Here is a 24,187-nt window from a genome sequence, read left to right as displayed (position 1 = left end):
CGCTCCCTACAGCTGTCTGACCAATCAGAATAGGAGGGGAGGAGCTCCCCTCCCCTTCACCCAGCGTTCCCTCGGACAGACAGACGGAGAGGCTGGCCAATGAGAAGGCGGGCCTGGCCCCGGCTCGCCCAATAGAAGCGGGAGCAGTGATCGTGGCCAGCCAGTAGGGCGGTGGGGGTGGGGCGGCGCGGAGCTCGAGCGGGGCGGTTGGGCCTGCTGGCAGGTGAGCGAGGGGCGGCGGGGACAGTTCCCCCCGCCCGGCGTCCCCTGAGCACCGCGGGTGCGGCTGGGCCTCCGCGGCCGGCCGCTGGGGAGGGGTGCGGGGTCCTGCGTCCTGCCGCGGCCTGGCCTCTCGGGGGCCGGGCGGCGGGAGGCCTGGGTGATGGCGGGCCCCGGCCTGAGGGGCTGCGAGGCGCCCGCGGGGAGATCGGGTATGGCGTCCCGAGTGCTTGGGGTGCCTGTGGCTGTCAGAGGAGAAATCTCTCCCTCCCGCACCGTTTATGTGCCTGGTTCTTAGTTAAAATAAGCGAGCCCTGTAAAAAGCCAGAAATAAACCCATGCTTGTGGAGCTTAATTTTGGGTGGTGTTTGGGTTTTCTTGGTTAACTTTATGTTAAAGCAGGTGCAGCATAATAACTCCTGGAGATGTAGAGCAGGGCCTGGGTTTGCCTGAGCAGTGCCGAGTGCTGTGGGGTGAGGAGGCCCTCTGCAAGGGGAAGCTTGTGCTTCAGTGTTCAGCTTTCTGGTTAGTATTGCAGAGGCTTCTGTGAAGCTGCCTGCTGCGCTGCTTCTCGACCTCTGCCCTGTGACAGCACTCTGGTTTTTCTCATCTGGGCCCAAGAAGCTTGTTTCTGCTGTGGAGACCTTCCATCTGCAGGCTCCTCCAGTAACTGCCGGGTGGGCAGCTGGCTGTCTCGAGGAAGCACTGGCCTTTGCCCCTTTCAGGAAGACTCCCAAGATTTAGTGGTGAAAATGCCAGTATTAACATTTTTTATTTTTTATTAGGAGTTACGCAGGGTTATTTAACCCACAGTGGTAAATGCGTGCAATATTTTTAAGTCTCACAGTTATTTTATGGGGAAAATAAAGAGTCTGTTATGCTTATAGGTGACAATTTTATCATAAACATGAGTTTAGTGCTAGAGAAGCAGTACTTGATCATTGAATATTATTATATCTTGACTGTATGACTGTTCTGATGGGAGGTGGCACTTAACATCTATTTTTGGCCTAACTTAGGCTGAATTGGTAATTAGGATAAGAATTATAAAATGATTCACAAGTTAGAACCTCTTAAAAGCTCTATAAAAATATGTGAGCATTAGTACATCCCCCTCTGGTAATTCTTTTATACATTTTCTAGTTAGTCTTTGTACTAAAAGCAGCCTTTGCTCTGTTTCCACAGCGCCTAGCCTAATAAGTTTTGGTGTGTGCTTTGGCCTCTTAAGTTATGCTAAAGGTCTACAATTCCCAAGGCCGTTCAGGTTTGTGATTGCCTAAGTATTTTTTGAGAATGTGAGTGACCTTCAGCAGCTTGCAGAATTTAATCCACACACCTCCTCCAAAAAAGGACTATTTTTTTTTGGCACACCTATTTATTCAACTAATAAAATAATCTTGAACTTTTTTGTGTTGTAAGACTGCCTGTAGAACAGGGTGACTAAAGTGCTCTAATTTGGTGGCTGACAGCAGCACGATGATTAGCAATGCACAGACTGTTGTCTCCTCTGTTTTTCTTCAAAATCTAAGGTAGTACTTCTATTTAGGAGGTAACCTGAAATCTTTGTCCCGAAGATGTTTGCAGGGCAACCATCCTTAAATAATATATGTGAGGTTTTACTGCAAATTTCATGTTTATTTAGTCTCAGGCTGAATATGGATCCACAAATGCTGATGCTGTAGGTAACTTGCTACCCATAATGTCTCAGTCGTGGGTTCTGCTGTGATACCCTTTCTGGGTTGGCATGGTGTTGGTGAATATAAAGTAACTGAAAGGCCTGTTAAACGAGTTGTGGGAAGGGGTTGCGGTGATCTGTTACAGTAATGGAATTTTATTCTAAGAAACTTGAAAATAAACCCACCTCCTGAGAGCAATGTGATGGACAAAGGACTGCATTGTAGAGCTTGTTTCTGGCTGTATATGTGGGTGTTAGTGCATTGCTGCTCACCATGGGAATCTCTAGAATATTTCCAAATTCCTTTCTCCAAGATCCACGTGAATTTACAGGCAAGTAAATGATGTCAGCAAGAAATCCTTAACCTTCCATATTCATCCAAAGGCTTAGTTAAGTTGATCATGCAATGTGCCTTTGGTGCTAGCTGCTGTTGAGCCGAAGACTTTTAGTCCAGGACTCTGGGAGGGTGCTGCCTGGTATGCTAACCAGCTCACACACCTGTATTGACTTGAGACAGTTTAGCTCTGCTGCATGTCTAAGGCAAAAGGACAAATTGTCTCTCCAGTCTGAATTCTAAAGGCTTTTGTAGTCACTGATCACTGCACCTGATTCTTGCCACCGTCAGGCTAGAAGCAGGGCGCAGACTTGCAAATACTAGTTGTTTACTTCAACTCTTTGCAGAAATGGCTCAAGAAGAGATGGAAGTTGATCTCCAGCCAGTGGCTAGTTACTCTGTAGAGAACTTCAGGACGCTTCTCACGGAGCCCTCTGGTCATGCAGCGCTGTCGTCCCATGCTCGAGTACCCAGTGAAGGAGGAGGCAGTGTTACGGTTCTTCCTGATGATGACGCTGTTGTCATACCAAATGCTGGTACAACAAGGACAGCAGCTGCTGAGCCTGACCCGCAGTTGAATCCTGCCTCGGCTCTCGACAGACTGCAAAGGCTACAAGGGGTGTTTGATCCATATCAGCCAGTACCACAGGTCACGCAGCGTCTGGGAGTGAGGAGAGCTCGCAGGCAACGGAGAATTGGCGGTTCCCAGAGGACCGTCAGCGCCAGGTAAAGCAGAAATGAAATTGGGTCTGAACTGCACTCTTATCAAGTCTGGCATCAGTTTAAAACTGCCTTGCTTCCTGGCTTATAGAGCCCAGCTCAGTCCAGGTGTGTGGTTGTGGCCAAATTCTGGGCAGCTTGCATGCTGTTTAAGCTCAATAATGGCACAGCGCTTTCTGATCCCTTCTGGCAGGATCTTTGCTCTTGTTCAGTGAATCCCCCTGTTTCTTATGTTGGCAGCAGTGTTGTTGACTTATGAGCCCTTCTATGCTTTCCATCTTGCCTGCAGAGCTTCTGCTTGCACTGTTCCCTCTGCTCTGCCAGATTCCTGTTGGTGCTCCCTGCAGCAGTGCTGACTCTCGGTAGTTCCAGCCAGCATTTAGCTCAGTGGAGCTTGTGCTCTGTTTTGCATTTCACCTTTGATTTGGAGACTGCCTGATTAAGTTTTCTGGTGATAATTGCTGCAGAAACTTTCACAAACATGCAAACTAATATTTTTTTCTGTAGGGGTTTTTTTTCGTTACCTCAAGGCAAAGAAAAAAATATTCTGTGTTTAATACCATTTCTGATGGGTTTAAAGGGTGATGAGTGGGGATGCTCTCCAGCCAGAAAGAAATCCCCATTTCTGGTTTGTTTGGTTTTTGTCTCATCTTTGTAGCTTTTGTAAATGTCAAGGGTGAAATTATAATGAACTGGAGCATTGCCTTTAAATTCAGTGAGACCAAGAACTCCTCCCAGATGATTAAACATAACTGTACTGTTTGCCCTTGGATTGTGTGTGAAGGTCACTGTAGTTCTCGGGGCTAGAAGGCAACCTGACAAACGTCTGCTTTGAATCTGAAGGATAATTGAGATGATAGCTGAACTGATGGTGGCAGAGGGGAGGATGTTTCTATCCAGGGATGAAGTTCCAGTAGAAAAGAAGAGGGAAAGTAGAAAGTCTAGGCACAAAGTAGTCAATGGAATGAGACTGATACAAGCCTCGTGCATCTAATATTACCAGTGGCTATGGGAACCAGGTCTGAGTTAGGGTTGGAAGTACCAATTAGGAGCTTCTTAGGCTATTAGTGAACAATACTTCTCTGCTTTTCTTCTCTCCAACCCCACCACCACCCCACCCCAAAAGAAAACAATATCATCATTGTAAGGAGGAGATTTTCTTTGAGCTGAGCAAAATGAATGGTTGCTCTATGATACTGCTGATTGTTCATGAAGTGGGCAACTGTATGGGATTGCCCATCTTACCAGAGGTCTGTCTTGATAATTTTGATACCTTCCTATTGCAGCCAGAGTCTAGGAATTTTAGCACAAACAAGCGTGGAGAAACATGCTGAGTCTTTAGTTTACCTGAAATAACTGTGGTTTTTATTTCTTGCTTTTCTGGACTCAGGGCAGCATTGAACACTTACTTTCAACTCAGCAGGATCCAAGAGCCAGCTACAGGACCAGTTCCACATCTGGAGCCCTTGCATATTGCGAGAGACAACCAGGAACACAGCTCAGGTGAAACAATAGAAGTGAGCGACTCTGACAGCAGCACTTCTGCTGAGGAGGAGGAAGCAGTGGAGGCTGCAGCACCGCTGTTACCATCAGCCCAGGAGACACCTCCAGCAGATAGCTCAGGAGGTTTGTGCTATATTTGAGCTGTGTAGAGACTTATTTCGGAAACTCATGTTGCTGCTTCAAAACTCAGTGTGGAAATCCTTTCAAGCTTCACAACAGACAGTGCTAAGAGATCATTATGCCCCCAGCTGATGGGAGCAGGTTGCTACCACAAGGCTTTCTGTCAAGCAGTTCCTAAGAGCAGTAGTAGCAATGGGTCATTGCTACTGTAACATTAAATACAATCTTCTTGCTATATGCAGGCTGCTGCTTGTAAATAATCCTGGAGATGTTCAGAATAACCTCAAGTTTAGAGATTATTACTTAGCACACTTGCGCTGTTATATATTATCAAGGAGTATTATTGAAGACATCAAGTCATATCTCTGGAGATCAGCAGTACTTTCAGTTTTCAGAGAAGGATCTGATTCAGTATTTTTTAATTATTTGTGATTTCAGTCTGCTTCGGTTTAGAGTTTTCTTTTCATTCCTGTAACTTCTTGTGACACTTAGCTGAGGAAGTAGAGATACTTAGGGCAGTGGGCTTTTTGTTTGTCTTTTTCTTTCCTTGGCTTTTTCTGGCTCACAATCCATTATCCAAACTCACGTTCACAGGCTGCCACACACTTCCGTGACATTGTTTGTGATTAACATATGCAGTTTATGTAAGAGTGACAAATAGTTAAGTTGCTATTCAAGGTTATTGATGCCCAGAGAATATGAGAACAAGCTTTTTTTTTTAATTCAGTCTCTAAGGAATGTCCTTATGTTTCACCCTCTGCCCTTAGGTTTGGTTTTGATTAGCCAGCCCACCCTGACATCTTTTTTTGAGGGTACATCTATGAGGTGTCTTTTGAACAGATTCATTCCGCTTGCTCTGAGCTAGTCTTACACGTGACAGGAGCTCAAGCTGTTAAGTGCTGTCTAATATTGTGTGAACATATGCTCTCTGTTGGGTTTTCTGGAATCCCCTTGTCTTTTTTGCTTATATAAGGCACTGGTTCCTGTTCAGCCCTGAACCATAGAGGCTGAAAACTTTATTGACGTTAGGTGATACCTCTCCACTGGATTGAGAATGTCTGCCTCGAATACTAACCATGACTAATAACTCTTCTGTTTTGTCACGAGATGGGAGGAGACAGTGATTTCTGTTCCTTTTTTAGTATTCTAGTGGTGGTAATCCAAACATAGCATTTCTGTGTGCCCATGCTTCAACAGAAGGGCTAACAGAGGCCTGCCACAAAAACATATGGCCCAGCAGAATTGATAGTTCAGATAACTACCAGCTGGAAAACTGCTTAAGTCGGGGTGAATGGACAGATACCATACGGTAAATGCTTTCTTGGCACATGAAATATGCATGCTTAGATCCCTTGGCAAAATAACTTGCGTATTGGTGTTTGTCTGTCTTTGGGCGTAATGATGCGGGGGTGTAACCTTACATCAGCCTAACTATAGACCTGTATGCAGATATGCTTGTTTCTAGCAAGTCAGAAAATCCTGATAACAATGGCTGTCTTTAAAAGACCTCTCCTTTTTCACTGAAATTCTGCTGCTTTCTATAAAAGAAAACATGAAGTTCTTTAGCACTACTGTTGATGAACAGAAGGGCTTACACATAGACTGCCTGACCTTCAGTATCCAGGACACTGATCTGAAGCTTTGTATGTAACCTGTGCTGTTGTTGCACTGCTTACCTTACGCCCTGATGATTTCAGATCAAGTCAAGGAGAACTCCTTTTTCCCCTTGTTATGTATCAGTTCATTTAAGCAATGCTTGCTTTAGTTTCCAGTCAGGTCCAAGCAGAGCCACCTCAAGCTTTGTCTCAAGCTTCTGCAGAACATGGAAGTCATGAAGATGAAGAGGCTGAAGTCCAGCAAAAGCAGGTAAGGTGACCTAAATGCTTTAGGAGACAGATTAAATATGGTCAATGCTGCATTTGTCTAAAAAAAGTTGTGTGGGTTTTTTTAATTTTTTTTAATTTTTAATCCTAGAGAACTCCACTAAAGAAACTGGAACCATCAGTTCCTGTTGCACTGCTGGATGAGGAGGAAGGGGATGCCTGTGCAATCTGCTTTGAGCAGTGGACCAATGCTGGGGACCACCGTCTCTCAGCATTGCGGTGTGGGCACCTATTTGGTTACACCTGCATTGAAAGGTGGCTCAAGGGACAGGCAGGGAAGTGCCCCCAGGTAAAATGGACACTTGTGTACACTGGAAAGGACTTGCTATCGGGTAACTTCTGCTGCAGGCATGAGCACCATAACTGTTACAACTGCTTGCTTCATGAAGAATCCACCTTTGCCTGCTGTCAGAAATAACAAAACTCACCATTATTTTGATGTAACTAGGCCAGGAACAACTAGCACTATTTTAAAGGGAGGATTCTGACTTGAATTTTTCTCCTGAAGTAGAGCATTTGTGAGTAGCAACTCGGAAGTTTGAAAGTTCAAGTGCTAAAGTGGTTTCAGAACACTGCACTGTAGTCCTGGAGTGTGGGAATGGCAGACAGGTTCCTAGAAGCAATTAACTAAGCATAAAGAATATGTTATTGGAGAAGAAATCTGTATGAGAACTGTTTTCAGACAGTTAATCTTCTGTTTTGAACTGCATCTGCTTTTGCAGCCTTTAAGCAGATCAGGTTGTTAAGGTAGCTTGCAGAGAGTGAACTGAGAGACAAGTTGCATCCTTTAATGTCCATTTGCAAGGGGTAGATCTGCTTTTTAAGGTGCTCTTTTTGGTTTTGTTTCCATGGGTAATATTTATCTCTTTTGATTAGGTCTACATTTCTTAGTGATGTGCTTCCATTCCTTATTCCTTTTTTCCAGAAGGAATGTTGACAAAAAATAGGTCAATGAGTACCTTGTAAATAGGATTCAGTTCTGCTGCTTTCTGCATCAGTGGCTGGAAGCCCAGGATTTCTTTGGCTTCGTCATTTTGAGAGCTTCCATGGTCTTGCTTGACTTTGTGCAGGATTCACTTCTCTCAACAAGAAACTTCCTGTTGATGTGCACTGTCATTAAACCTAAAGAATCACTGTTGCCATAGCAAAGACCCAAACCTTATTTTTCTTATCCCTGTCAATCCTGCGTAGGCTTTTCTTTACCCACTCCAGGCCCAGACAGAATTCTCAGAGACCTTCCTGGCATCTTTGCTCTTCAGAATTTTGTGACTGCTTTCTTCTTGAACTGTAACAACTTCTAAGGGGAGCTTGCTCCCTCTTTTTCTTCCAGTGATGTAATTACTGAAAATTTCCTGGGAAAATTTCTACTTGCTCTGGAGAGAACCTTGCAGCTAAATCATCCTCCCTTCATTTTCAGTCGCTGTCCTTTGCAACTGGGCGTTCTCTAATTGAATAGCAAAGAGTTGCTGTGTGTGGTGCTCTGTTTACTAAGTGGCTTGAGTGCACGTTGCTGTGAAATTGCAGCGTTCCTGTTCCTGCCAGTGACAGCTGCTGGCTGCCAGGAAAGCTGTCTTAGCCACTTACTGCTCTGCAAGGCAGTTCTTTACAAAGGGAGGGGGGTTGTCTGATCTGAAACTGTTGCCCATGATATCTTCGTGCTACTAAATAATAGAGAAGTCTGCATTTTAAGTGCACATAGTAATTTAATGTTCAGCGGAGGTTACTTGATCTGAGTATTCATTGCCTCTTTTCTGATCAACAAAGTATATTTGCAAAACAGTAAGCTTGCAGATTTCTAATTTTATTCTGATTTCTAATTTTATTCTGATTTCTAATTTTATTCTGATTTCTAATTTTATTCTGATTTCTAATTTTATTCTGATTTCTAATTTTATTCTGATTTCTAATTTTATTCTGATTTTCTTCTAATTTCTTCCACGTCTCAACTCAGGGAGGTATTAGCTCTTCTTTTTAAGGCGAATCTAAAGTACTAAATGGTCACAGCCAGACGCACAAAGTTACTGAAATATCTGACTCCCTGTTTATCACTGAAATAAGTGGGATTCAGTGTTTCATACTGACATTGGAATGCTTTTATGGGTTTGGGCCTGTAGGATTTGATCAAAGGAATATAGTACATAACAGAGTTGGGAGTATACTCAGGGGTTCCCAAATCCTTGTCTGTTGGCCAAGCAGCCAGTCTTGATGTTTTCAAAATAGAAGTTGGGCTGGTGTTTTGTTTTAGATCTCTTTTCTCCCCCTTTATCTGATTTTTTTTGTTTGTTTGTTTGGGGTTTTTTTTCCTGTCCTTGGAACTTACCTGACCATTTTGCATCGCTGGTGCTTTAGCAGAACAAATTTAGTGGGAAACAAGGAGATGCCTTATTAAAGGTGGAATAGGATACATGACCTAAACTGTTGTTGTAGCCCCAATTACAGCTCTAGTGTCTGTATGAGGGAGTGTCTTGCCAACATGCTGTTTGTGTTTTTGTGGTCTTGTTTTCAAGTAGACGTCTCCTCCCTTCAAAGCTATAAGGATTTTTCAAAATAATGCCTAGCAACTTGTAGGGATGCATAGTTTGGATAGTTAAATTCTTGTAGATGAACTGATCTTGTCTTTTATTTCAGTGCAATAAGAAAGCAAAACGTTCTGACATTGTGATCCTGTATGCTCGTACTTTGAAAGCGCTGGATACCAGTGAGCAGGAACGCATGAAAAGGTATGGAGTCTCCATGTAAAGATACAACCTCACTGACTGCGTGCCATTGAAAGCTGCAGTCTGGCTTCTACTTCTTGCTTTAATTTCCTGTATTGTCTGAAGCAATTTGTGCGTTCCCTTGGGGATTACCATGAGTATGGCTGGCTTAACAAACCAAGGCCTTGCTGGGTTGCACGTGTCTTACCTGGAAGGACGATTTTCTTTTGGAACAGAATTCTTGAGTTTGCGCTTTGTGGCACTGAAATAGCAAAAGCTATCTTGTGCTGTATCCTGAAATGTCATCACGGGAGAACATGCAGAGTTGTTGCCAAAAGGCCATATATTGCTAATTCATCATTAGATGAGAAAAGTGAGGCATAGTTAGAAATGCAAGGGGGTGTGAATAGCTGACCTTTTCTGCCATCTTTTCTGCATGCATTAAACAGAGTAATCTCTCATATGAATCACTTTCCATCTTGCTTTGTCAAATTCTTCATGTAGCTTTACTTACAAAAGGTCACCAAACATTACTATGACTCTACTTCCCCCTCCAACTTAAATGTAGACTTCTTATTGAAGAAAAGAAAAAGCAGGTATGAAAATGGGGACTAATTTATTTTCAGTAAGATGCTGTCACAGATACTATTCTGAAATTAAAAGGCTGCAGATATCTCAGTTCTCCTGAATCTTGTAGTGAATAGAATTTAATTGGGGTCGTCTTCACATGTCTCTAACTATACTGCTGTTCCTTCAATGCAGTCTTTCAACAGAAACCTCGCTATCCTGGTAATTATTAATCAGAAGTGATTGAGGAGTAACTGTCATGAAGGGAAAATATCTCTTCTGTCCATATTGCTACTGCCTGATGGTGTTTGAACTGTACCTTTAGAAGGATCACGCTTCTTTGACTGGATCGACACTGCAAAACAAATGATAAATAAGATTTTTTTTTTTTTTTCAGAAGTGCAGAAGGCACTTGGGTGTTTAAATCTTGTTATCTCCCATGGAGAGGTAGTTGTCTAACTGCTGCTTGTGTCTCAGAATCTCACTGCAGCCCCTCCCCACTTGCCCTACACCTCTGCCTCCTGTTTTTGTTGGGAGGCAGACAGCAATGACTGCCTGTCAGTCCCCTTAAGTTGCTGGCAGGCAGTGGCTGCTTTGTGGCACACAGCTGCGAGTGGAGGACAAATGTGAACACTGATGCATGCATCAATATTGCTTGCACATAGCCTTGAATTAGGTTTAAGATCATGAGTTTTGTTCCTCACATTGCCAAAAGCTAGCCTTGAAGCTCTGGGTACTTGTGTAAAGAATGTGTTCATGATGGTTAAATAAAGCATTTCACCTGTTTCTTCTGCAGCAAAAAAAATTGTGTGAAGACACTATAGGGAAATGGCAGAATTCTGTGCTTGGTAAACGTGCAAGGCTGGGTCTGTATATTTAGAAGGTACTTAGGCAAGATAGATCTCCCTGCACCTGAACTACTGAAATAACTGCAATATTGCAGCTTTTGAAGTGCAGAATGCAGTGGTCAACATTACAGACCAAACATGCGGATAATTTTAAGGAATACTGGTGTTTCTTTCCCCTCTTGAACTATTCCTTCGTATGTATAGCATATATGAAAGAGAAATTGAAGTATGTTATCAAAACTGCTGCTAAATTGTGTGTATGCACTTTTAGGCTCAAGGCAAGGTAGTAAGTATGGCTTCTATATGGGCATTCACAGAGAATTTATCTGTGTCTGTCTATTTCTGATACAGCTATATTTCCTGAAATACAAAATTAGTTACTGGTAGTAGAAACAAGCTTGAAGATCTTACTGTGTTATGACTTGCTGTATTACTGACATTGTATATTACACGGACATTAATGGTATAGAATTTGCTAAACTGTTTCTGTAGGAAAAAAACCTGATTTCTCTTTCACTCCCCTGTCCTAAATTGGCACATTTGGAGAGGTGAGGAGAAAGGCTGTTGTTTCTATGGAACAATACTTGAGTGAGTCATTCAGTACAATTGCATAACTGAGAACGTTTCGAGGTGAATGTACTGGATGAGTGTGGTACAAGATTTTCTGTTACTCTTGAATTTACCTGAACAGGACTTGTGTTGGGATGAAGTCTGGGGATAGGAGTAGACAGTCCAGAGAAGCATCCTTAGTAATACCTAGTTGTAAGGATTGCTTTTCTCTCATTCTTCCAGCTCTTTAGAAAAGGAGCAGATGTTGCGTAGACAGGCGGAGCTGGAATCTGCACAGAGCCGTCTCCAGTTGCAGGTTTTGACAGACGAATGCAGCAAACTCCGCAAGCAAGTTCAGGTGAGTCTCATGCTACTAATACACAGAGGATTCCCTTTCTTCTTCAACCTGTCTTTTGCATGTTCCCTTAGAGGACAGAAGACAAGCTTCCAGTTTTAATAAGCAGCAAGATTTAGTAAACTCAATTAGTGAATCATCAGGAGTATCCTAAACATCTCAGGCTGGCGTATTCACGTATACTACGTAACACTGACTTTTTTTTTTGTGGTTATAAGACTTAATCAAAGTTGCAAGTACAGCTTAGCAGTAGAGGCTTTTTGGCTGCTGATGTTGCAGGTTCCTCCTCTGGTTTTGTGGTGCTTGGAAAGGCCTGGTAATATATCACCAAACTTACTCTCCTCATCTTTCTCTTAGCTGCATCAAATGTTTCCTTTGAAAATCTCTATAGTAAACCTGTAATGGGACCTGTTATCACTAGTTGGTCAAGAGCCTTTGAGAAGTAGTTTGTGAAGAGGCATGGCTATTTGCAAAAAACAAAAGAAAACAAAAAAACACCCTTACTTTTTTGTGAAGGTCAGTCAACATTCTACTTAAGCACCTTCTGGTACCATGAGACCTGGCTTGTCAATAGCTAGGCTGCATGCATGGGCTGAACAGCTGCTAAGAGACACCTCTGTCCCCTTAGAATACAAATTACTGAAAATAAATGACTGGTTGCTAAACGACTGCTTCCTTTCTGGCTCATGCAATACTGTGATATTTTGTAACCCATTACAGCTGCTTTTGCAGGATTCCTATAAATTGTGGACTTCCAACTATGAATTAACTGGCATGTTCCACCAGTGCTAGGTTTTCCAATAGCCTGTTTCACAGCCAGTTTGCTACTTTTTTTGTTGTGTGAAGTAGATGATATCTAATCTCTTACTGTCTAGTAACTCACTTAATTTTATGCTTTTTTTTCTACTTCTGGATTTTTTTTATAGCCTTGGCTATATGTGTCTGTACATTAAGCAACATCCTCTTTGCTGAAGTCTTCCTGTGTGATGTAAGATAAGGCTTTATAAATTGCTTGCCTAAATTCTTGCATGAAGCTGCATGCTAATCAGAGGTAGTAAGAAAATTGGTCCACTTTAAACTTTGGCTTAAGAAAAATGTGAGTAAGATAAAACTGCAGGTCCATAATGTCTTCCTGCAATTCTTTTGGTGTTAAATGATAGAGTATCCAGTCTAACTGAATTGAAGTCACGTGTTATAAAGATTAAGTACCCTGTGTTCTTTAAGCTCTGTTTCAGTATTTATACTGCATTCATCACTGTCCTGTAGTGGTTTAAAATTGCTTCCAGCATTCATGTTAAGGCGCTTGTTTATACTATGAATAAAATCAAAGTAAAACAACTTGCTGGGGAGCAGAAAATCAGCAGGAAGTCTGGAATAAGCCTCTAAGATGTTTGATTATATTTTGAACATATGCCTAATGAGCTCCTTGTCTTATGAGAGGTCATCTGGTGAAACAAGTACTTGCATAGAATCATTTAGGTTGGAAGGGACCCTAGTTGGGTAACTTCAGCATTGGGTGGCTCAGGGCACTGTCATGCCAGGTGTTGAGTGTATCCAAGCAGATCACACAGCCTCTCTGGATACCTCATTGTTTGACCATCCTCATTGAGAAATTTTTTTTCCTAACATGTAATCTGAATTTGCCTTGTTACATCTTGAGTCTGTTGCCCTGGTCCTTTCAGCAAGCAATGTTACTGATGGCACAAGAAAACATGTTTAATTGGCATACAAAGCTGTAAGTCAATATAGAAAGCAAAGTGCTGTGGAATTACAAAAAATGTGTGAAAAGTCCATACCCTCAGGGGGACATTCAATATGGCAAAATTCAGTTGTATAGAACTTTATTGGAATAGTCATGATGTTCATTGGTTGCATACAAACCTTGGTGTCTAAAGTCTTATGGAAAGCAAATGCCATTGGTTTCCCCCCAAAAGTCATTGTGTGAACCCTTTATTTGTTGCTGATGCACTTGAGAGCTGTGCCTCATCAGCTATCATGTCACTAGTTATGACCTTTTTTAGATTTGTATGCATTTTTCCCTGCTCTTGTCCATTAACAATCTTGTCCATTGTACTTTGTTATTGAAGTATTTAAGATGATTGAGGCTAGAAAAGGGATGGTTTTGAAGTCTTTAGCTATATGAAAATATGAGGAAAGGAACTTGAGGGGAGAAAGGGTAGATGGCTAACTAAAACTCTGGAAGAAAGCTCTCAACAGTGTTGTTTCTGTATGTAAACCTGCAGTGTGTGCTGTGCTGAGCTATATGCTGCACACTGCATGGCAGGTCCAGACTTGCATTTTGGAAGCAGTGCTACTGAAGCCTTACTTTTGCCTAAAGTTTTTCCTTTGTGAGCACGAAGAACTTAGGAATCAGATGTGAGCTACTGCAGTACTTCTCCTGAATCTGCCAAAATTTTCAATAAAAGTTAGCTAATGATAAGCAAACCATCTCTGGCTTCTGACATTAATACCACTGATCAACTGGGGTAAGAGATTAATTTTTGCAAGTGGGAAATAGTAGCTCTGTTTGCATATGGAGCAGTAAAGGGAGGACTGGCAGGGAAATGACAGGAGATTGCATGCTGCTGTGGAGAAGAAAGCGAGTGTAATTGTGAGCCTTGCAGAGGTCAGTTTATATTGCTCAATGTATTGGAAAAGCTTTTTTTTAAATAGGATTTTCAGAGCATCCAAAAAGAATTGGATGGCAAAATATCAATAAAAATTTGAACATAACACCTTTAGAAAAATTTTAGGCTAATGGTTTTATTGCACAAAAAATTTTCATCTTTGCAATCTTCGTGTTCATCTCCAGTTGCTGTCTGGGGAAGATCTAGAAGAAGTAAGTAAAACCCGATATTTCATTCAGCTGTTACTTATAGTGAAGCCAATTAAAAATGCTCTGTGTCCCTTTGACTGAATTTGAACCTGAACCAAAGAAAGGTGGAATACCTGTAGTGCTGCACCGTAGCTTGAGGTTGTACAGTCATGTGTCTGTTAAATGCAAGGCTGGGGCCACGTAGTGCAAGACAGCAGGCATGACTCCTGTAAGAGATCTGTGGGAGCACAGCCAGAGAGTGACAGTCATTTGATAACTGCCTTTGCCTTTAAAGCTTCATATCAGCTATTAAGACCATAACCTAATACTCAAAAGAAAACTGTTCTGAATTTGTTGTAGCTGGTGGTTTTCCTTTCCTATTCATTGTGCTCTCCTGCTTCTACTTCTCATGCATACTCCTCAGGAAGGCTCCTGCTGTATATCCTCTTCTTTCCCCAACCTGTGTGACTGTTCATTTCATCACTGCAATGGCAAGCTGAAATCTAGGAGGCAGTCATAGCATGTGCAGAGAGACGTGTGCCCTTGAGGGCCTTAGTCAACGCCAGGCATCAGTAAAACTCTGCAGGCATCTTTTAAGGAAGGTGCAAGCTTACACTACCAGAAGAGTGTTCTTTGTGCATAATTAGTGGAATTTGTTCTGCAGTACAACACTTTTAATCACCTTGGTAATGTGTCTCCAGTAAGACTTCCTGATTCTGCTGGGTTTGTCCATTGTGTTTAAATGTAAACATTATACTAATAGTCCTTGTGGTTTTAATTGCCTGGTTTCCTTTTTAATAACTTGTGTAAAAGTTGAATGTTGAGTGCAGGTGACAAGGAGAGTTTTGTAAACTCCTCAGAGGAACAAATAATTTTAATATCTTCTGACCCTTGGTGGTGGTGGTATCCTCCTGCCTTTCAGAAATAATGAGTTTAGTAAATGTTTGATTAAAAGTCACTTTCTTCTAAGTTACTTGTGTTTTCACTGACTGCTTACTCTAAGCCCGAATCATAAGCATCCTGGCACCCCCCACACCTGTTCTTTCTCCCCAGGTGGTTTTGTATTTCCTTGCTCTAATGGGGTTATCTTGAGTCTTTGCAATGAGCTTGATGCAAAACAGACCAGACCTCTGTAAAATGTCAGAATTGTTCTCCTCCTGAGTGGTTTCCAAAAGTTATAGGTCTTGATGATAACTATTAATGTAGAGCTTGATCTTTGACCTTGCCTCTTTGAGAACTGCTGCCTTTGCTTAGACGTGAGTTAAGTGGTAGTGGCTGGTTCAATATTGAAGCTATCTTGCAATCTACTAATATATTCATAGTATTACTCTTGTAGCCCTTAATTGTTTAAAAATGACATAGTATTTGAAGCATAATCTATGTTGCTCAGACAACAGAAAGCAAGTAGCAATTTCCTTAATATTTACACTCCCTCTAATATCCCTGGTACTGTCTGGGTTTGCCCTTGGATTACAAGTTGGTCAACATGCTGGGGGGGGGGGGGGGCATTTTTAGTTAACTCACAATATGCCAGTGCCACTACTTGCATACCCACCTCACCCCGTTGATCTCTGTGGAAAGAGGAATTCTAGGAATACCTTGTTGCTGATGGAAGCTGTCTTTGGCCATGTCTCTGCTGAGCATCCTTGAGCATTCATCAGTTGAAGTTGAGGAAGAGGGGGGAGGAGGTGGCAGAAAACAGGGCTGGAGTTCTTGAGAGTTGTGTAGTTCCTGGAATTTGCTGCCCAGGATTTACAAGAACAGGGTCATCTTCATTAAATAGACTGACTTGTTTCCTGCAACGCCCTTTATGTTGAAACTTGGGCTTTTATTTTTTTATGGGGTATTCTGGAAATTCTGGAAGATGGTTCTAATTGACGTTCCCTTGTGGTTTAGCTGCATGTAATATTTGGCAGTTCATTCTTTTCTAAACAGCACTGATCTGGTAATAACTGTTGCTGGCTTTTATGTGTTGCCCAAGAGCCCTCTCTTTCACAGGGTCTAATACATACAATAACAGACTTTGAGTACATTCTGCCAGAACTTGCATAGCATTTTCAATGCTTTTGTTGCTCACTGTCATAGTCAGTGGATTTGGGAATCCAGCACTTCAGGAACAGCGTGGAAATTGGACCATATTCTCCCTCTTTATCTGAGAAGTACAGTTGGGACATCTGGAATAGATAGCACAGTAGGATACATGGCCAGTTATGCATTAAAGCTCTTTGGGTCTTTTTCTTTGCAGGAGCTGAAGGCTCTAGTGGCCCAGCACAATATGAGTGCTTCTCAGCAACCTGGCAGCTCCCGCACCTGCCTCCCAGGCAGCCTTCCCTCCAGCCAAAGCCAGCGCACGTACCACTTGGAAAAGGTTTTTGTGGTGTCTCAGACTGGGAACTGCAGAGTAATGGCATACTGTGACTCGCTGAGTTGTCTTGTGGTATCACAGCCTTCTCCACAGTCCACTTTTATTCCAGGTAATTAAGCAAATCAAGATTTGCGGGTTCATAGGTGAAAGTTGGATGTGTGTTTTACTTGCTCCCTGCTCCCCCCCTTCTCTTGCTTGACCTTTCCACATGCCTTGTAAACTGGGAATACTCATAAGACTCCCTATGGTTCATCTGGCCCCTGCATTGGTAACCTCTGCCTAGTGAGGTAGCTTGTTTCCCCCGTCACTTCTATGGCAGAATCCTAGCAGAGGGTCTGTGGCTCTTCTGCTGAAGTGCCACATCCACAAGAAGGTAAAAGGTGTGTCTGGTACTCCCTGTAAAAGTGAGTCTTCTGAAAGAACAAAGGGCCAGCACACGAGGGCATGCAGAGAACCTTCCAATGCTTGAGTGAGAAATATTGCTCCCCAAATGGTAGGTGGATTGATCCACATGCAGCTGATTTGTCAATACTCTTTAAAAAAAAAAAAAAAAAAAAACAACCGAAAAGAAAAACCAAAAGCAAAAAACTTTTAATATGAATGATAGGAGCACTGTTTCCCAGTGAGGAAATGGGAAGCCAAGAAGTCACGGGCAGCCCTGTTTCTGTTGTACTGTTATGGCCAGGGGCAAGTGACCTGACATCTGGACCAGTGCCATCTTGCCTTTTCAATGAAACAGATGTAGCAGTAGGAGTCTGAGAGTTTATTTGCAAAGTACTTCGATGCTTTCTGAATGATTAAACTTACTTTATTTATTTAATGGTTTGGAGATTAATATGCCTTATCTAGGCATAACAAAACTGTTTTCTGCATTCAACTGACCTTATTTTTCTGGCTTTTGGAGCCAGGGAGTGAATCTCTGAATGGAAGCTTTGTGGTGATTCTTGTAGCACACAGGTTAAGTTCACCTGTAAGCATTCTTTGCAGTGACACTTCTTCTTTTAAATAGCCATGTAATCCTACTCTGTGTGTTTTTTATCTAGGCAAGAATGTCTTTGAAGAAACTGGCTAAAGAGCAGCAGGCTCTTGTAACAAGAATTGTAACACTGAGTTTGCTTGTGCCGGGTGGGATCCTTAGGGATTTAGCCCTGTTGCCATTTGAACTAAAGAATGATTTGTGGCAGTTCTTAACCAGAACAGCAAATAACTTTTACGTGTTCATCCCACCACAGGCTTCAGTACAGACACTGTAGCTCTGGCATAGAATTGCTAGTTCTACACGTATGCCACTTCACAATAACCTGCTTTATCCTTCTCTGTAACAGGTTGTGGTGTCAAGATGATGAGCGTGGCCAACCTGAAGAGTAGTCAGTACATCCCCATCCATAGTAAACAGATTCGGGGACTGGCTTTCGGCAGTCGAGCAGATGGCTTGCTGCTCTCTGCTGCTCTGGACAACACTCTCAAACTTACCAGGTGAGCCCTGCTGGGGGGAGCAACCTGTCCCAGCGAGTTTTGCTATGTGCAAGAGACTGGATTGGATTTTGTTCTGTCTTTGCTAGAAATGTCTTGCAGCACTTGCTATTCTGCTTTTCAAAAGATGCTACTAAGATGAGATCAGGTCTGTATATTCTTCCTGCATGTGGGAACTAACAGAGGGGAAGACTTGTTCATGCTTTTGGATATTTTAGGTTGAGGTGTTATGGAGCTACCTGTCTGTGATACTCTTCCTGTGCAGAACAAGTAATTCAGCACAGATTGGCCAAGTTGTGTTGAGAACAAATGTAGCAAAATGGATAGATGTGAAACTTACTGTCCACTTGGTTTTCTGTTGCTGGAGGGAAATGTGAAGCATGGGAACTTGCATGGCATAAAACAGAAACGAGGACCGTTTAGGTTGAGCACTTTCTTCCCTGCACTAATGTTGGCTTCTCTGACTTTAAACTTCTTGCAGAGCATGGAATTCATCTGGGATATGAAATGTATAGACAGCATTGTTGAGTACGTGCTAGAGGAACACAGGTTCTCTAGAGCTAGCAGAGACTTACAGCAGCAGGTTGGAGACTAATTATGCAGAGGCTGAGAGAAAAATGTCTCCAATTCTGGTAGAATTTACAGCCTATGAGTGTATTTTTCTTGCTACTCCGTGCTGCTCTTCAATCTTAAGCTTAAGCTGCTTCAAAACTTTGTTGGCTGATGGATTCTTATTGAGTTCTATTAACATCTTTATGCACATCTGTGTCAGTTAGTATAGGGTTAGGCAGGATATGTGTCTGATATATAACGTCATATGTGCTGTTATATATTATGACTGATTAGTCCCAATTCTTTCCCATGAGTGAAGCAATGAAGAGAACTTAATCCTGCAACAAAAATGTAAAGAATGTTGCTTTCCTGTTACTGTATTGAAATGTTTGCTAGACTAGTTAAAAGTAAACAAAACTGTCTGTCTCTGATGCTAAAGTCAGCATGTCAGACTTCTAACTGATGAGGTTGATATTCTTTTCATGGTTTTATCTGGAGAGCGACTTTTTGTCGCAGTATCTGCTCAGACACTTGACTCTCATATCTGCCTGGTTGGCTGCATTGGAACTTGTGACCTTGTGCTTGATCCCAGAATGTCTGGAGTTAAGTGTTTGCTTCAGCAGCATCCTCGTACTTCTTTCAGTCTCCCTCTGAAAGAAAAATCCTCCTTTAGTCATCTTTCTTCTCTAGTTGCCAATTTCATAGTCATCCTACCAAAAGGAATTATCCAAGATGTCCTTAAGTCTCGTGTTCTGGCTTGCAAGTGTTTAAAATAGCACCATGACTTTGAGGTTTTTTTTTTTTCATTGTTGCTTTGAACCAGTCACTGTTCTGATATCAAACTCCCTGTTTCCCCAGCCAGGTTTGTCTTTGTGGTTGTCCCCCTTATACTTGCCTGGGAGCAATTACTTGCTTCTCTGGAGTTCTGAGCATAATTACCTTCCCCAGGGATAAACCCATGTGTTGTAAAGGATATCCAGAGTTACTTGATATGTGCTGTCTTGTGTCTCACACTGTTCTTAATGTGCTGAGCCTATGTTGACAACGCTGCCCTCTGCAAATACGTTCTAATCTGACACTAACTTCATCTGCTATTCTGGGTTGTGCCCCTCTGTGTACTCCCCTCTGCTTCCTTCGTCAAATTGAGTTTCTAAAGAATTAACACTATAAATGTGCTTTTAACTGTCTTTACCCCACTTACTGTCTCACTCTTGCTTAAATTGGATTCTTTTGAGGCATAAGCACCGTTCCTCTCATGTAAAAAGAGGGAAATAATTAGTGAGAGATGTAATCTGAAGAGATGAGCCCTGTGATCTCAGGAATATGCAATATTACGGGATTACACTAGAGTCACTTCTCCTAATTGTTTCCAGAAAAGTAACTTAGCTTTCCCTTTCCAGTAAGGCAGCTGAGACCCTGCTCTGAGACTTCCTTTCCAGTCTCCAAAGATCAATCTGGAAAAAGAAGCATTGGCCTGGAAGAATTATAAGTCACTTGGCAATATCCAAGTGATTATTCTGTCTAGATTTTCCAGATTCATGTCTGGAGTAAAGGAGGAGTTAATTCAGAATTCAGTTTAGAGAGATGCTTCTGTCTAAAAACTTAAAAAAGCTAGATTTGCTTACCTTAATTATGCTATTTTCTCATCAGTAGATGCTTGTGCAACAGGCCAACACTTTGCTTTTCTTCTGCAGCTTGGCAACAAACACCGTGGTGCAGACATACAATGCTGGCCGTCCTGTCTGGAGCTGCTGCTGGTGTCTTGATGACACAAACTACATCTACGCTGGATTGGTCAATGGCTCTATCATGATATATGACTTGAGAGACACGAACTCTCATGTCCAGGAACTAGTCCCTCAGAAGTCCAGGTATGGCATAAGGATTTTTCATTCCTCTCAACTTCACTAATATACATTACACTAAACATAGCTTCTTCCATAAATCACACAGCAATTGTAACAGTTTAAATTGTTTTATGTGAATCTCTTGTTCAAAAATTCAAATTTCGCACAGATGTGAGAAGTGTCTCATAAGGTTGCATGGTATATGTATAACTTAGTACGAGTGCTTGGCACCAGCATCTCTTTAAGGTGTGCAGTGGTCAGCGGTGGATCCACTGGTGCAGCCTAAGCAGAACTGAATTTGTTTTAGAGCTGGGTTTAGTATTTAATTTGGAAAGGACAAATTACAAAGATGTGAGATGCTGGTACTTCCATCTTTTTTACTCAGAGAATTGGACGCTGATTTTACACGCATCTGATGTGTGCTGTCTGATGCTTCTTTAAAACATAAGGCTCAGTAGTTAAGTTGAATTTAATTGATTCTTGACAAACCCATTGGGGTTCCTTGTAGCCTGCTTAGGCCCTTTCTTTGCAATGTGGTTGGAAAGACTGGAGCTCTTGAAGCAGTGAGGCAGAATGCCAGCATGGCTGCAGCTGGTAGCACTGAGTCTTGCCAATCACACTTTCAGGTGCCCCATGGTATCGCTGTCCTATCTGCCCCGGATGGCCTCAGCGTCACTGCCTTACGGTGGAATATTAGCTGGGACCTTGGAAGGAGCCTGCTTTTGGGAACAGAAGGCTGGCAACTCCTACCAGCCTCATCACCTGCCACTGGAACCTGGAGGATGCATCGATATTCAAACAGAGATCAGCACACGGCACTGCCTTGCGACATACAGGCCTAGTACGTGATGGCGGGCATCTGCAATGCGCTTTTCATTGCCGCTCTGGCCTGCTGTTTGTTGAGTTCAACAGTGGCTTTGGTGCTGAGGGCACAGCAGAAATGTAGTACCTGCCCTAGTCAGAGCAATGAGCATCTGCACATAGATGAGAATTGGGTGAGGGCAAAAGGGGGCAGCTGCAGAGTGGTGTTGCTTGTATTCCTACAGTTAAAACTCGTCTGCAATTAAATTTTCCAAAGGTTACCTTTTTATTTCTGCCACACAGGTAAAAATAACCCATGTGTACGTTGTGTGATGATGGAACTGACTTGCAGTCCACTGACAGAGGCCTCTGAAGATGTGGTGTGGTGTTCTAACCCGGTTCAGACTTTCAGTGCTGGGCCCACCTGCAAGTTGCTGACCAAGAATGCCATTTTTCAGAGCCCAGAGGAGGATGGCAGCATCTTTGTGTGTGCTGGTGATGAGGCATCTAATTCTGCCCTGGTATCTCTCATTCCTTTTAGTGTGGTGGAGGGTTTTATTGCAGTTCTTAGGAGAGAAGCCTTATCAGTCATAGCATCAGTGTGTTTTGGTGGGAACTGTCTTGTCACGCACGTTACCCTGCGCAGGTTGATCTGCTGTACTTGCTATAGCAGGTGTAACTTTCCAATAGCATGGGGGACACTCAATGTTAGCCAAGGCCTGTGGTCCACATCCATCAAAAGGAATGCAGGCAGCGAGCCCCTGTTGTCCACCAGAGGAATGCAGTTGGGCACACTGGCACAACTGGCCACTGTAAGTGGTGTAACAGACTTGGTGGGATAGCTAATGTGGTAAGTGTTGTGTGGGATGGATGCAGGCTCTTTAGGTATGATAGGGAAGATGACAAAGGTTGCCCTTTATATGAAAAAGCAGCTTAGATGCAGAGGATGGACAACAGGCTGCATGACAGCTCATGAGTTGGGGTCAGAGGAGAGGGCAGTCAAGGTGACATCATGCTGCAAGTCTGTTAAAGACCATCCAAGCAGGGTGTGAAAGTAGAGAAAGGGTCCTGTAAGTAACTTGAGGAAAGTCTTTTCTCTAGAGAGAGGAAGCTCTGCTTTGGATGGGATGGGAGGGGAGGATCCTGCAGTCTTTGACCTTGTCTGTCCCACAGCTATGGGATGCTGGAAGTGGCTCCTTGCTGCAGAAGCTGCAGGCTGACCTGCCTGTGCTGGATATCTGCCCCTTGGAAGTGAACCAAACCCACCTCCTGGCTACTCTGACTGAGAAGATGGTGAAGATCTACAAGTGGCAGTGAGTGGTCCCTACGCCTGCCACAGAGGCTTTCCAAATATGCTGCTGATTAACCCTACACAACTGCTCAGTCCCAGACTCTGCTGTTCTGCACGTGCTGCTTACGGGAGACGGGAACCACTACAGCACCGTTCTGGCAGTAGGCAGGAACTGGGATGTGCTGGTGCCTGGAGCAATTCCCTTCTTTCTCCATCTTCCTTTTTAGCTCTGCCCTTATTTCTTCCTTGGTCAGTTTTCTTCAGCCAAACTCCACAAGCTGCCTCAGCACATCAATAATTCTTGGACTGTCTTCAGCATGTGTTGCTGCACTTTTTTCCAGTGTGAATACAGCACAGGGACTTGCAAACCTCTTCTACGAATCAACAAAATAAGAGGAACTTGAAGACCCAAGACTCCCACTGCACTTTCTCATGGAGTCCTGCTGTGATTACTGGGTGATGAAAAGGTGGCAATATTGGCATCTTGCGAGCATTGCTGATAGTCAGCGTAAAAGCAAGTTCACTGCTTTAGGGAACATACTCCATGTTCTTTGGAAGCTCTAGGGTCAGTTGGCAGTTATTCCCTGGTGAGGACAGACTCCGTTTTGTGGCCATGGAGAGAACAGGCTTGGAAAATCTACAGAGAACCTTTTTCTTTTGTGTTTTTTTTTTCCATGAGCGTATAATTTGCACTGTATTTCCTTAATTCTCTGCCCCCATTTCCTTCCCCTTCTCTCTTCCCTGCTTCACCCACAAGCAAACTTGGACAGTTTGGTTGTGGAAAATGAAACTAGAGAAGTACAGGTAAAGAGGAGGAGATGATTCTTGTACTGTTGGCTGCTGAAGTCCATGGTGTCCTTCCTTAGAGACAGCAATGTACTGAAACGAAGTACCTTGGAAAAGAATGCTGGCTGCCTTTTTTCTTTAGTTGTTTTTTTTTTTCCCTTTGAGGAACCTGTGGAAACTTGGGTATTTCATCAGCTTGCTTTCACTGACCTTTTGCCTTCCTTAAATCATAGTTGCCAGCTCACTGGCTGGTCACAGACAGCTTGCAGTTGTATTTGTGTGCAAGTGTGCTGCAGACTCGCTGGTTTATGTAAATCTGAGCCCATGGGGTGGGATCACAGGTCAGATTACAAATGTGTGCTGGCCAGGTGGGCTCTTAGCACCCTTGCCATAAATACGCCGAGGGGTGCGAGAACATTTATCTCCAGGTCAGATCATGAAAGAGGACTTAGGTTTCATTTTATGTTTAACAAAAGCAAACTTGCAAGGATGTTGGAAGCTGCAAGACAAGTTCCCTGTGCTGGAAACGTATCCCTCAGCACACCTCTGCCTCTGGCTGTGGTAAGCAGCATCTGTCCTGTTCGCATTGAGTGTGCGACCACTTAAACTGCCAGAACAATTTTATTTTCTGAAGTCTGGGGTTTGCACAGTATGATCCTGTTTGTCTTCCCTCTTAAAAATGAGATTGAGAAGATCTCTGCTTAACTTTATATTTTTCTGTATAGTATTTTGTTCCTATATTTTTATACACTGTAAAAATAAAGTGTTTATAGTTATCAAACATAACT

The 24,187-nt window shown here is 42.8% G+C and overlaps 1 protein-coding gene across 4 annotated transcripts; it reads left to right on the top strand.

Moving 5' to 3' along the window:
* Nucleotides 1–182: 182 nt before the first annotated feature.
* Nucleotides 183–24,161, top strand: RFWD3 (ring finger and WD repeat domain 3). Of its 4 annotated transcripts, none has more exons than XM_072872990.1 (13): nucleotides 183–223; nucleotides 2,576–2,954; nucleotides 4,372–4,574; nucleotides 6,337–6,437; nucleotides 6,546–6,743; nucleotides 9,083–9,174; nucleotides 11,358–11,472; nucleotides 16,530–16,758; nucleotides 17,975–18,125; nucleotides 20,369–20,545; nucleotides 21,148–21,362; nucleotides 21,626–21,843; nucleotides 22,496–24,161. In XM_072872990.1, the coding sequence occupies exons 2-13, from the start codon at nucleotides 2,578–2,580 to the stop codon at nucleotides 22,637–22,639; spliced, it is 2,220 nt and encodes a 739-aa protein (XP_072729091.1). In that variant the 5' UTR covers nucleotides 183–223; nucleotides 2,576–2,577; the 3' UTR covers nucleotides 22,640–24,161. The 4 variants fall into 4 exon arrangements, with proteins under 4 accessions (XP_072729091.1, XP_072729089.1, XP_072729087.1 ...); XM_072872988.1 differs by having other exon boundaries at nucleotides 4,369–4,574; XM_072872986.1 differs by having other exon boundaries at nucleotides 4,339–4,574; nucleotides 22,496–24,160.
* The last annotated feature ends 26 nt before the right edge of the window (nucleotides 24,162–24,187 follow it).

Source organism: Ciconia boyciana, chromosome 9 (genome assembly GCF_034638445.1).
Source record: "Ciconia boyciana chromosome 9, ASM3463844v1, whole genome shotgun sequence".
NCBI classification, from domain to species: Eukaryota; Metazoa; Chordata; class Aves; order Ciconiiformes; family Ciconiidae; genus Ciconia; species Ciconia boyciana.
The sequence above is the reverse complement of the archived record's forward strand: the minus strand, read 5'-3'. Positions and strand labels throughout refer to the sequence as shown.

Bases quoted from the DNA above. Each gene is read 5' to 3' on its own strand.
- RFWD3 (XM_072872986.1), top strand. From the start codon at position 2,578: ATGGCTCAAGAAGAGATGGAAGTTGATCTCCAGCCAGTGGCTAGTTAC. The intron at 20,546-21,147 runs GTATGGCATAAG...TCACACTTTCAG, and splicing joins CTAGTCCCTCAGAAGTCCAG to GTGCCCCATGGTATCGCTGT. The intron at 21,844-22,495 runs GTATCTCTCATT...TCTGTCCCACAG, and splicing joins AGGCATCTAATTCTGCCCTG to CTATGGGATGCTGGAAGTGG.